The sequence below is a fragment of the Ambystoma mexicanum genome, chromosome 1q (assembly GCF_040938575.1).
Source record: "Ambystoma mexicanum isolate Mex_15411 chromosome 1q, UKY_AmexF1_1, whole genome shotgun sequence".
Classification (NCBI taxonomy): domain Eukaryota; kingdom Metazoa; phylum Chordata; class Amphibia; order Caudata; family Ambystomatidae; genus Ambystoma; species Ambystoma mexicanum.
The window spans coordinates 295,405,373-295,419,114 of NC_090922.1; the positions used below are offsets into that span (position 1 = coordinate 295,405,373).

The 13,742-nt window shown below is 46.3% G+C and overlaps 1 protein-coding gene across 2 annotated transcripts in view; it reads left to right on the top strand.

Annotated features, from left to right (window-relative positions):
• LOC138527483 (meckelin-like) overlaps nt 1–13,742 on the top strand; it is a 642,839-nt gene that overhangs the window by 428,747 nt on the left and 200,350 nt on the right. For both annotated transcript variants that reach the window (XM_069638711.1, XM_069638700.1), the window contains exon 12: nt 3,687–3,819. In XM_069638711.1, coding sequence (XP_069494812.1) covers nt 3,687–3,819 — 133 coding nt within the window. The remainder of the gene's footprint in view (nt 1–3,686; nt 3,820–13,742) is intronic.

Consider the following 13,742-nt stretch of genomic DNA (forward strand, 5'->3'; position numbering starts at 1 on the left):
GTGACAGGCTAATCTTTTCTGATGGGACACATAATGATATCCACAATTCCATCTAGAAGTGACACAAGCTAATAGTCACACATCTGCCTAGATGTGACGCAGGCTTATCTTCACAATTCTGTCTGGATATGATGCAAGCTCATATTCACAATTCTGTCTGCATGAAACACAAGCTAATATTCACAATTCTGTCTAGATGTGACACGCTAATCTTCACAGTTCTGTCTAGATGTGATGCAAGCTCATATTCACAATTCTGTCTGCATGAAATGCAAGCTAATATTCACAATTCTGTCTAGATGTGACACGTTAATCTTCACAGTTCTGTCTAGATGTGATGCAAGCTCATATTCACAATTCTGTCTGCATGAAATGCAAGCTAATATTCACAATTCTGTCTAGATGTGACACGCTAACCTTCACAGTTCTGTCTAGATGTGATGCAAGCTCATATTCACAATTCTGTCTGGATGTGGCGCAACCTAATATTCACAATTCTTTCTAGATGAAATGCAAGCTAATATTCACAATTCTGTCTAGATGTGACAGGCTAATCTTTTCTGATGGGACACATAATGATATCCACAATTCCATCTAGAAGTGACACAAGCTAATAGTCACACATCTGCCTAGATGTGACGCAGGCTTATCTTCACAATTCTGTCTGGATATGATGCAAGCTCATATTCACAATTCTGTCTGCATGAAACACAAGCTAATATTCACAATTCTGTCTAGATGTGACACGCTAATCTTCACAGTTCTGTCTAGATGTGATGCAAGCTCATATTCACAATTCTGTCTGCATGAAATGCAAGCTAATATTCACAATTCTGTCTAGATGTGACACGTTAATCTTCACAGTTCTGTCTAGATGTGATGCAAGCTCATATTCACAATTCTGTCTGGATGTGGCACAACCTAATATTCACAATTCTGTCTAGATGAAACACAAGCTAATATTCACAATTCTGTCTAGATGTGACAGGCTATTCTTTTCTGATGGGACACATAATGATATCCACAATTCCATCTAGAAGAGACAGAAGCTAACCTTAGGGGGGGCGAGCTGGGTGACCGCCCGGGGTGCCACTCCCCCCCCAAGGCGCCATTAGCCCCTGCCACGCCAGCTTGGGGGAGTCTTTCAAGGGCTCCGCCGAGCTGGCGTTGTGGGAGAAGGCACAGCAGGCGGCCTTTTACTGTAAAATGTGCCAGGACCGAAATATGTGAAAAAGGCAAACACGCATGCGCAGGCTGTTTACAACATAAGGCGAAACATGCAATGGCAATGCCAACAGTTTTGGCTTTTGTGTAGGCATGGGAACTGCCATAGTGTTATTAATTGGCCATCGATGGTACCAGCTGCAAAATGGCAAGAGTACCTGGACCCATCTAATAGCAGTGCCTGGCAAATGCCTAATACTTACAAACAAGCCAAAACTGTTAGCTTTGCCACTTGTTTTTGGTAGGACTTCAGTGAAGGGTATGCATAATGCTTATGAATCGAGTGGCTGAAGGCAGACCTGGTTTGGAACTTTTTATTACCCAGAAGTGTGTTTACAGCACCTATTAAGTCATTAACTCTCAGAAGTCTGCTTTGAAAAATCCTGGCAGGCACTTTAAGAGCAGAGTTTGATGGTAGAGCTTGATAAAAGCGAGCTCAAAGAGTTCCCATGAGGAAGTGTTTTGGGCGGCGAGGTGAAGGACCTGGGTGGGAATGGCCATAGGTCTTAGCATGGCGATGGCCAATCAATGGGTTGGCATATAACAAAACAACACCCACAGGCTGTGTATCCTTCCTCCCATTTCTCCCTATCAGGGTCGGACTGGCCTGTAGGGCAATAGGCCCATGGCTGAACCAAAAACACAAAATGCTGGTGTGGGCCAGTTTCTTTGGTCAAAGTGGGCACTTTTTTTTGGCCTATGCCTGCCCGTTGGATGAGTTACTTCACCTTGCGGCTAGAAGTATTGACCAGTGTTACTGTATAAATATTCTTAAACATGCACAGTTTGCATCACATTTGATCAGAAACCTCCCACTTGGGTACTACTCAAACAGTCTGTCACAAAAAGAAAGAATTGTCATTTGCAACTGTGGGCCACTATTTCATTGGTGCCTGAGACAATGTTATCGCCCAGTCAGACCCTGCTCCCTATCTGTACTCTAAAGCAATAATTTCGGCCTATAGGTGGCTCTGCCACCTAATAGACCAAACCAAAAACACTGGGCATGCAATCACACTGTAAAGAAATTACTTATACCATGAATTACAAGAAACATTGCAATGCATGATCAATACAACGTTCTAGCACTAAATCATTAAAGAGTTTTACCAGAATGTCTCTAGTGTCTCGGAAGTAGCCGTTTTGCAAAGGAAACAGGATACTGTCAGAAAGTAGGTCTTCCACCCATTTAAAAAGCTGAGGTGATCCAACAGGTCCAACTTAGAAAAGATTCACTCATGACAGACATGAAGATTGTTTGCAAAATGAGAAGAGAGCGCCTTCAAAGGGGTATGAATCAAACAGTGCTAGTTGATTTCGCTTGATTGACTGCTTTTGCAGTAATTAACAGTAGTTAATTCACCATTTCAAATGATCGGTGCTGAGAGAAGTGAGGTCTGAGTCGGATGACAGAGAAAAGGGTGAATTAACAACAGTTTTAACCTGTAAATGCGGTCAATATTGCTATTGACCCTTAGTGTGTGATTGAAAACTCTGCAATCGTTGAACTAAGACACCCTGAAACATTCGACCTGCCAGCAATATTACTGCCAATAAAAGACTGAAAGTGATCCCTACTTTGTATTTCAGCATTACAGCTCTGTGGAATGGCCGTGAAATGTAGTTACCATGTAGTTACCAAATGCAGTCCCTTGAAACTGATAGGCCGAGACATGTGCTGCTTGCAAATTAAGCGTTATTGCCCAGCGCTGCTGCTTTACAGGCAGTTAAATGCCCAGAAGCATGACTGAAGGACTTCCTCGAGGCTAGGTGCTTGGCGAAGAACATAATTCCTCTGAAAAAATGAAATAAAGACCATTCTGACAGGACCGCCGAGCAATGGATGCTTGGTTCCATGCAGGCAGTAGTCCTATGTTCATTTCTACAGGAACTGCTTATCCGGGGCTGCAGTGCAGTGTCACCAGAGGAATGGAGAGTGTCAGGAGAGGAGCGTGTGACAGCTAGAGGTGGCATTAGGGAAAATAGGTTTGGTTAATCTGGTTAGAAGGTGAGGGGGATCTCAAAACACTCAGCTATGAAGTAGATTCCTGGGAACAATCTCGATCCATAGATGGCCACACCAGAGAATAATTATTGGGAGGCCTGGATCCTGATTAATTATCATGATTCCAATATTCACGCCCTGGTTCTAATACCAGTTAAGGGTTGAGTTGTAGGCGCCTACAACAACCACATTTTAAACAGCTCCTCTGTACTGAAAATAATGATGATGACAGTTTGTATGGAAAAATGGCCCACTCTTCAAATACAACTTCAAATTCAAGATTTGCTTATAATATATGTACAAAGTGATTTACCTAATTTCTAACATCATGCAATAGATTTCAAATATGGTTACTGGAGGGTAATTTGCTTTGGTGGGGAGCCAGAAATTGTGGTTAAGGTTTTGTCCTCGCATGGCGTGTTGTAGGCTGTGCTGACAAATTTCTGTCTCTTTCCAGTGTACCATGCAGGTGTCGGACCTTCTACAGCGGTTTCCAGAGCCTGTGTTTTACCAGTTGTACCTGCAATACAATGATTCCAGTGGGAAACCTATGCTGCTGATGGTACCTGTTCAGAACACTAACATACAAAGTAAGGCCACGCTCTTCTGCCAAACCCTTCCTCTGTGTTAACAATTCATTGCGAGTTCCTGACAATCACTGGCATATACATTCAGGTTTATGAATGTTCTCAAGCAATTGACTCAGTAACTGAACACCCACTTAGCAGCGCCATGTGTCCATCGTTCAAAAATTGTATTTGTATTTTTTTTAAATGTGCGGTTTAATGTACTTAACATTAACCTACACGAACAGTGCTTGTGCATTAATTCTAATGACCAATTTTTGAGCAATAACAAATTCAACCAATAAAATGGACTCCTCAGGCAAGTGATAATATCTTGGTGTGTTATACAAAATGCCGAATTGTATGTCTTATTAAGAACTAGGCGCAGTTTGGCAGATGGATGATTCAAAAGACAATGGCCCTCATTAGGACCCTGGCGGAAAGGGGTTTACGCCGGCGTAATGCATGGCGTACCTTTCCGCCAGACTACGAGTTCCCGTAGCGCCATGGTGATTTTTTCGCCTGCTTTTTGCAGGCGGAAAAATCCATGGCGCTACGGGACTTGTTGTTAATTACGCCACCGTAATTTACGGTGGCGTAATTAACGCCTTCCCCACTCCCATTATACCCTATGGGGCAAAAATGGGAATGGGGAAGGGTAAATGGGGATTGGGGACTTACCGCCCCGCCAAGGTCGGAATGGGGCGGTAAGTCCGCCAACCCCCATGGCGGAGTTGGCAGCTTTGCGCCATGGACCATGGTGCAAATTGCACCATGGTCCTCCACCAGGGTCGTAATGAGGGCCAATGGGCCTCATTACGATTCCGGCCGTAACCGTGCCTGAAATTCCGGCAGGTTACCACCGGACTCGTATTACCATTCCACCTCCGTGATTCCCGGAATTACCGGGGCATTACGACCCCGGTGACCCGGGAATTCCGGAGGCGGAATTCGGTAAATGCCCATTCCCATTGAGTCCAATAGGACTCAATGGGAATGGGGAAGTGGAAACACCAGCCCCATCTCGTGATGGTGCCGGTGTTTCCACGTCCGCCTGCAGGCGGGTGGTGTTAAACCCGCCAGGTAAGACCTGGCGGGAATGACACCTCCACCTGCAGGACTCGAGATCACCTGGTATGGAAACAATGGTGGCGGCGGGTTTACCGCCACCGTTATTTCCATACCGGGTGACTCGTAATGAGGCCCACTGGGCCTTATTACGAGTTTGGAGGTAGCCCTGCCCTTAATAATGGGCAATGGCTACCTCCAGACAATGGGCCACATTCCAACCTTGGAGGGCCCCATATTTCCCCATTCAGGGAACCCGTACCCGGTCCATCCCCATTCCCATTTGAGCCCCCATATGGCTCAATGGGAATGGGGAGCATGCTAACAACGGGCCCGTTAATGACGGGCCCATTGTTAGCATGCTGGGCCGCTTGCGGGACCCGCTAAGGACGTCTGGTAAACCCAGGTGTCCTGAGCAGGTCCCGCGAGCCGACCTCGTAATGGGGCGGTAAGGGGTTAATCGCTCCAGCACCTTTACCAGTGCCGTTAACTCCTTACCGCCCTCCTCGTAATGAGGCCCAATGGCTCCATTTGCTTGCTCCAGCTTTCTTGTGGTATTGCAGATCTTCTTTCAGTTGGGATACAGACCTGGGAATACAGGTCTGGGGTCTCATTCCCAGCAAATGGCTGGGGATTTGTTGATTCTTGAATCACATTGTCGGTGTACTCTTTTACAATCTTTTGAGGAATTGGATAATATGGGGATGCTGAACATTGCCCTTCTTTCTGCCTATTGGGAATTATTTTGGTTGTGCGAAGTTTTTCGGTTTCATCAGGAGTTATGTGGTAGACATTGCCTCAGCTTTTGTGCTTAATTTGTTTTTACAAGCTCAAATTCAAATTTCAGGCGGTGCATTTTAACGTTTAATGCAGATCCATTCGGGGTGCGGAAGGGATCAAGAGTAAGACTCGGATACAGTGGCATTGTCGATGTTGGTTAAAGACTTTTACCAAAAATCTCCCCCATGGGTTCTACTCAGCAGTCTGTCACAAAAGGATACAATTGTCATTTGCGACTGTGGGCCATGTCTTCATTGATGCCTTAGACTAATTTTATACCCCACTCCTACCCTAATCAAGGACATCTACTTTGGGAGGATTCTGTGAAATGGCTCAGATGAAAGAAGAGGTTTTTGCGTGTGACAAATTTTACTAGAATATGTTGCAATGAGGATTATAAAGGTTCTTTACAGATGAAGTTTTCACAATAATTTCTCATAATTCGATGCCACTTCTCCATGTCAAAATAATTTGGACTCTGGCGAGCACAATACAATCTTGCAGTTTATGATCAATTGGAAAAGAGTACCGGTGGATTTTTCATTATTTTTAAATGTGGAGAAAAATAAAGGAAAGTCTTTTGAAACCAAATTCCATTTCAGACAATGGCACTTCAAGATTAATGGGTAATGACATTTGCCTATTTGAAAATGTATTGATTGTTTATTACGATTTAAAGAGAAAAGGGGACACTCCAACGCTTTATTTCCAGAAAATACTTTTTTTGCATCTTTCAGAGCGGTGCTGTCAGGAAACGTTGGTGGCGTTAGCTGCAATGTGCAGCTGTTGGCTTCCCTTTACATGTTCATTAGCACCCCTCATCGTGCGTTGGTGAAAAAAGAAAAATACTCATTCCCTCACTAAACTATGAAAAAATAATTCAAAAGAATATTCATTTCATAGAAAACAATGGCATGCATGGAAATGTGCTCAATGACAACACCTGTGAAGTGTTTTTATACACAGGATATAACAGACGTAACTCTACAAAAACAGGTTTTATCAAGCCACTTCAGAGCTCTGTGACATCGCACACCACTACAAGAAAAGAGTAGCAAAGGTGACATCACTTACTCTTTGTCGAAGTAACAGCAAATGACCTTTGACCCTGATGATATCACATGAAGTGGTATTGAGTGAGTAGGCATGTATATCACATGAACTGATATACAAGTGACTGAAATTGACAACATTGATGTAATAAAAAAAACCTGGGGGGACCTCCAGCTTCTGCGAGGAATATTTGCGTGGAATCTTCAAACTTAAATCGAGGAGTATTAGGACCACCGGGCAAGTCCTGAATACAATCACAATTAAAAGTTAATGGCATGTAGCGGGCAGGGGACTCCACAGACTAACATTAACACTGACGTGCTGTGGAGTCCCAGGCATGCAATTTTAAATATTCACAAGTAATTGGACAAAGAAAGAGTAAAAGCGAGGCAAACTTGCTTTTACTCTTCCATTTTCCTCTTGTGACAAGTAGATACTGTCTGCAAATTACGCTTTACATGCAGTATTTACTAATGGATACGTATGCAATCCCCATGGATTCCATAGTGAATCTGTTAGTTTTACACCTCCATGAAAATCTCATGTAGGCGTAAAATGAAATGATCACAAAAGAGGGGAGCACGGCAAATATCTTATCTCTGCTCTGGGCCCCTCCTCCATCTTGTGACATCACGAAAATGGGGCAGAGTAGGAAATGGGGGCGTGAACATGCATTAGACGTCACATTTACATCTCCTTTTCCCACGGTGCCCCACTGTGCCCCAAGAAAACCAGTGCCGAGAAAATACATGGTTCTTTCTAAAAAAAAAAAGGTGTTCCCCACATCCACGCAGCATGGGCAGGTGACCACACACCAAGAGACCTAAGTTACATTCACTGGGGAACAATATCTTACATGGAAACAAACCGCAGAGGTCTGCATTAGTAGCCCTGCTTTAGGCATGCGCACAGTGTAGTCCTTTGATCAAGGCAGGGGTCACATCCCTGAGAACCAAGGGCGGGCCTCCAGACTGGCAGAACACCTGGAAACATACACAGTAACCAGCCCAATTCAAATCCTAATAATTGCCTGAGTACCGTTAAGTGTAACCGCTCCCTGAGGGCAGGGCCAACACGCTTATAACATGCACCTTAATAAGAAAGAACTTATTAGATTGAGGAGGAGCAGGTGAAGGAGGCTGGGGAAAGATGGCCAAAAGGAAGGAAGGCAGGGTGAGGTGTAGATAACGGAGGAGATGCTGAGGAGGAACATCAGAAGGAGTTGGATTGTTGGAAGGAGAGCTAAAAATGGAGAGGAAGGAGGAAAGTGCACAGCGGCGGGAACATCAAACTGGGAGTGGAAAGTACACAAAGGCAGAGTATGGAGCTAACTTCAAGGGGGAGGCAGCATTTTCTTGATCCCCCATGGATTCCCTTTTGCTTTAAATCCCGATAAAACAGGAAATATATCTTTTAATGGCCACATGCCATTCGTGTGTTACCATCTGCAGGCCTGTCCAGTCATTTCCCATTAGGATGCTGCCCTGAGAGCAAGATCTAGCCATCACATGAACATATCCAGCCATTACATTCCTAGTCCATGCTTTATTTTGGCAGACACAGCAAGAACAAACCAGTTGCCGCATTCCAAGTTCAAGGACTGCCCCCTATGCCCAGGTGCAGCTGCATGTGAAATGACAAAGCCTCATATGCTTATTGATACTTTAGAGGCATAGATACAGCCTCAATTACCCACGTGCAACCTTGTATGGTTCTGCTGTAGACAGGGATAGCCTTCTATTGCCAAAAGTGTAAGACCCCAACCATGGAAAATGAACAGGGCCAATTTATTTATATCTATTTATTTTATTTGTTTAAACCTATTCTATGATATGGTGCCCACTCAGGAGGGTCTACAATCCTGCTTTCACTTTGTATCAGAGGGTCATCCTCATATGGCCCAAAAGTGGCATACATGCACTGTGATACCCTCATATGACTTAGAAGTACATAGCTTGCACAGGTAATGCCATTGTAAGCTAGCCCAAGCGCCATATGCCCAGGAAAAGCCATTATACATCAGGTTAAAACCCAGATGTCCAGAGAGACTCACACAGACCGAGTACAGACGTGTATGCCCCAGGTACTGCTGTTATATTCCATGAGTAGCCTCTTATGCCCAGGTACTACCTTCAGACTCCCTGCACTGCTGTCCCTTGGCCTGCAGCTGCATGTTATTTTTAAAAGGGCCCTACCCTTGATGCAAACCTAAAGGACCAGTGCTGGTTAACAGAGGAACCCCAATCAGCTGCCTGGTGCACGTGGCATCTGAGAGGTTGTGGCGGACGCAGGTAGAGCCCTGTCTTGCCCCAAGGAGCTGCAGCCTTTCTTGTTGGCAGTACAGTACGCAATGAGCAACGTGACCTGGGGTTCTGGCACTGTACAAACGGGGAGGGCTCCAGCCACAGGATCCTTTTGTAGGCATTGATATCTTCGAGTTGGGAGATGGGGTCAATTATTATCCCCTCCCCTCCAATGTGCACTCTCCTCTATTTCCCTCGGCCTCCAAGATACTCTAGAAGAGTTTGGGGAGGGAGACTGGGCAGCTGCCTCAGGGTGGAAGCAAGTTTCCTAAATAGGTTTGTTCCCTCAGGAGTCGAAGTGGAAGTCCTATAAGAGAGGAAGGTGTGTCCTTGTGACTCCTGTTATGCTCCAAATAATGCTCCCAATGTTCATGACATGCACCTTCTTGGAAGCTTAAGACAATCTCTTATTGGAAAGTTTCAAGTAATTTATCCTACATGTATGCCCTGTTTTATTGTAGGAGTTGTGATGAATCAAAGGCCCCCTCCATCTTTTAGGGTTGGGAGGTGAGCCCACTCCGCAAAACCCTCCCTAGGGGTCTGGGCAAGTGGGACCTCACTGGGAGGGACTCTGCTTTAGAGGACAAGGACTCTAGTTCCTGTGTATTCTCTAGACCGTCCACCATTGTCGCCTAAATGGGACTGACAGATATGAAGAACATTATAAGATCCAGAGATCTTAATGAAGACAAAACTCAAATAAGTCTTTCTGCACAAGGAGAAGGATCTGTCTCTTTAAGGAGACACATACATTTAACTGAGATGAGTAGGCTGAAGAGGGAGAGCACGTCGAAGAGAGGCGAAGCCCAAAGAGAGGGAGAAGAGCGTAATCAGGGGACGCCACCTGACTATGTGATGTCTGGAAGAGGCAGAGCCGAAGGAGGGCCGCAAGGCCCGTGACTTTACGAGGAATCCTGCAGAGAGGAGCAGAGAAGAAGGGAATCCTTAGCCCAGTGGTGGCATGACCGCGACCACTTCGTGCTGGGCCGTGAACCCGTCAAACAACTCTGAAACCACCCTGCTGGAGCGTCAATGAGACACCCTGCAACCTGAATGCAAACCCGGTTGCAACGATAGAGAACTGAGGGTGGGACACTGACAAAAAGGAGAAGTATGAGATCCGGATAGGAAGGGAACCCCAGCAAGCACGAAGCCTGATTGCGTTCCCCTGCAGACACAGTGGAAATATGGAGAATGGGCGAAATGAGAGGCCACCTGGCATTGTTATGGAGCAAGCAAAACTTGTCCCAGTGAAATCGATAAGATACTGAATATAAAGCCATTAAAGCAGAACAGTACTATTATGATAAAGGGGATACATACCCTCGGAAGAGGGGTAAGTATTCCATGGTTTAAAAAGTAAAGACTGGAGATCAGGGAGAATCCTAGAAATATGAACGGGACGTGAGATCAAGGGAACTAGATAAACCAAGAGATAAGCCAACTGAGCCACCCCAGAAGAGGGGGAAGGTCATGTTCCAACAAAGTATACCCAACCTAAGAAGGCCTGAAATACAAAACTGTGCTAATGTGATGAGGAGAATAATGAATAACCCTGGAATAGCAGTCTATAAGAACTGGGCACAAATACCCTGGGAAGAGGGGAAAGCACTTCAGGATTCAAGAGTCGAGTAAACCAGAGAGAGAAATCAATAAATATGAATGAGAAGTGAAACCATGTGAACCGGATAAGACGAGAGATAATAAAAGTGAGCAACCCTAGGAGAGGGGGAAGGTCAAGTCACTACAAAGCATACCCAACCCAAGGAGGCCTGGGTTACAAGAGCTAGAAAGGCATATACACCTTTATTAAAGCATAAGAGTGATACAAAGGACTGTGGAAAACAAAACCCAAGTTCATTGCTAGTTACAAGATCTTGTCCAGAAGTTTGCAAAAGACTGTTTAAAGATATATTGCAGAGAACTTTAGACTAACGAAGAGACATTGCCATTAGCAATAAGCCGTGAGATTCTCCTAGGATAATTTAAGTTAGTTAAAACAGCGATAGGGTCAGTTAGAACTAGTTTTGGACCGGGGACACATTCATTTGAGACTTCCTGATGACTGACAGATGACTGACAGAAAGGTATTTAATATAGGCAGGTAAACCCCTCTAGCAAAAGGTAAAGATAGGCCTTATCTTTAATACTTTATTACGTGCCAGTCAAAATGTCCCCCACACGTCCACCTCCTTCTTTCGACCCGCCATAGAGAATATTCACAGAAATTAGTTTGAAAAAGAATGTTCTTTTTTGGTCTAATTTAGTTTCTTACTTTCCGGCCATTTCTCGATTAAAATGCGATATACTTATTAAGCCAAATTATGAGCTCAAACCTTTTCACTTCTACATTATTGACACACAACTTTGCTTTAAGCACTGTAGAAATTCCTTTAATATCAGTGATGATAAACTCAGTGATGTTTAATGCAAAGAAAATGATTTACCGACTTATTGCGTCCCAAACTTTAAGTTCAATGAATTTAATGCATCTACTTATTGTCACCAGAAGTAGAGAAAGCCCTAAACGCGCAGGTATCTTTTAAGTGTTGGATCCAAGATCAGAGAAGTCTTCAATCACGTTTACAAGGATACTGTGATTCCTGCTGATTGAACTCCCTGTTTGTGCTGGTCTCGATAGTAACTCTGGAATGAAAAAGGGGGGCTTGGCTTGGTGGCTACGTTAGAGGACGTTCCTTGGAGGAGCTCCCGATGATCCGATCCTGATCCTGGGAAGAAGTGACGGTTTTTGGCGGACTTTCGAGCCCACGGTGCATCTAAAGGCGTATGAAAGTGGGGGGCACACGGTGCGTGCCCTCCCCATCGGCGAGACTGCATATCCACGGAACTAGACCCCGAAGAAGGTGGCGGTCGCGCAAAGGAAGGGGAGCACCCAAGATGGCCGCCTGTGTACAAAGGGCCATAAATGGTCCGACGAGCTGAGGAAGACAAGGTTGGTCGGAACGTGGGAGAGCCCAACCAGATAGATGGGTCGCATGCGCCTCGGGCTGAAAGCAAGAACATAAGGGCGAGCCCCCACTGAAGAGTCCATGGATCGTGGCGGGCTAGCAGAGTGAACCCAGGTTCAGCGAAACCTCGCTGTGAAGGGGCCGGCGAGCGAACCCCGCGAGGATACAGCTGGGCGCGTGGGCCCAACCGACGCAACAGGATGTCCGCCAAGGTGGTGCGACCCCGGATCAAACAGCCCACGATGGAGACCTATGCTAGGTCGCCCTCGGGCGCAGAAGGGGGCAAGAGCAAAGAAACCCCCGCGGCGGCGACGGACCCACCGGGTACTATCCAGGAGGTGCTGGCAGCAATTGCCGACCTGAAGGTGGCCTGGGAGACGAAGCTGGGCCTGGCTATGAAAGAGTTGCAAGAGGGCCTAAACCTCAAGATAGGAGCGGTCCGAGAAGAAGTGAACCTGTTGTGCCAAGATGTGCGAACGATCGCGGAGCGCACTGGGGAACTGGAGAAGGAGTTGGCCCCGACCGTGGAGGCGTGCAATACACACGCCATGGAACTTCATGCCCTCGTGCAACGAGTGGACAATTTGGAGGACAGAGCAGAGCAGGCAGAGGGGCGTGCCAGGCGCAATAACATTCGCATAGTGGGGGTACCGGAGGGAATGGAAGGATCGAACCCCACGGATTTTGTTGAAACCATGCTTTTGCAGGAGATTACAGGCGGAGAGCTGACCCAGGGGTTCGCGGTCGAAAGGGCGCACAGGGCCCTGACCAGGAGACCGGCCCCAGGAGCCCCTCCGTGGCCGTTGATTGCAAAGATCTTGAACTATCGTGACCGCAAGAAGATTCTCGAATTTTTCCGGAAAGGGGGCACGATAGAAAGGGGGTCAGCGAATATAGCAGCGTATCCAGATTACACGCTGCTTGTACAACGGAGTCGAATGAACTTTGGAACGGTGAAGAGGAGGCTCAGAGAAGCAGGCCACCGCTACATGTTGCTTTACCCCGCCAGGTTAAAGGTGTTTCATAAGAACAGATCCCTCTTCTTCGAGACGCCGAGCGAAGCGATGGAATGGTTGGATATGCAAGGTCGACCTCAGGAATCGGATGCCCAGACGGAAGATAAGTAGCATGTTGCAGAAGCACCTGTGAGGCCATAGCTATGACATTGGGACTGGAATATAGTTTGATATTGTGCTTGTGTGGGGGAAGTCACGGCATCTGCCGGCGGGTCCCGTTGAACTCACTTCTCCTAAATAGATGACTGGGAGCTCCTGGGGAGCAACCTCTGCACCCGATAGTAGTATACTTAGTTAGGTCACTGTTAGATTGGTGACACCCCGCGGGGTCCTTGTTCTTGGTCACGAGACGGGTCCAGACGTGGGTAGGCCTGAGATCCAGGGATGGAGCTGGGCTATTGTTGGGGGTTGGTGGGGAGGGGGAGTTGTGTGCAGTGGTGTGAGGTTGGGGAAGGGGGGAGGGGGGCACGGTTCGTCAACAGAAGGTAAAGAGCCAGGAAACGACCCTACATGGGGAACATTATGGGAAGGGATGGGATGGAGATAGACTGACCAGATGGCATCGGGTAATCTCAGAATTTTGACCTGGAATGTACGGGGCCTCAACAGCTACCTTAAACGTAACAAAGTGATGTTGTATTTAAAGAGGATGCGGGTAGACATAGCCCTGCTGCAAGAGACCCACCTCACTAGGGAAAGGCTGGAGGTGGTCAGGAGGAAATGGAAGGGCACGGTTGTGGGGGCGGCGTACTCGGCGT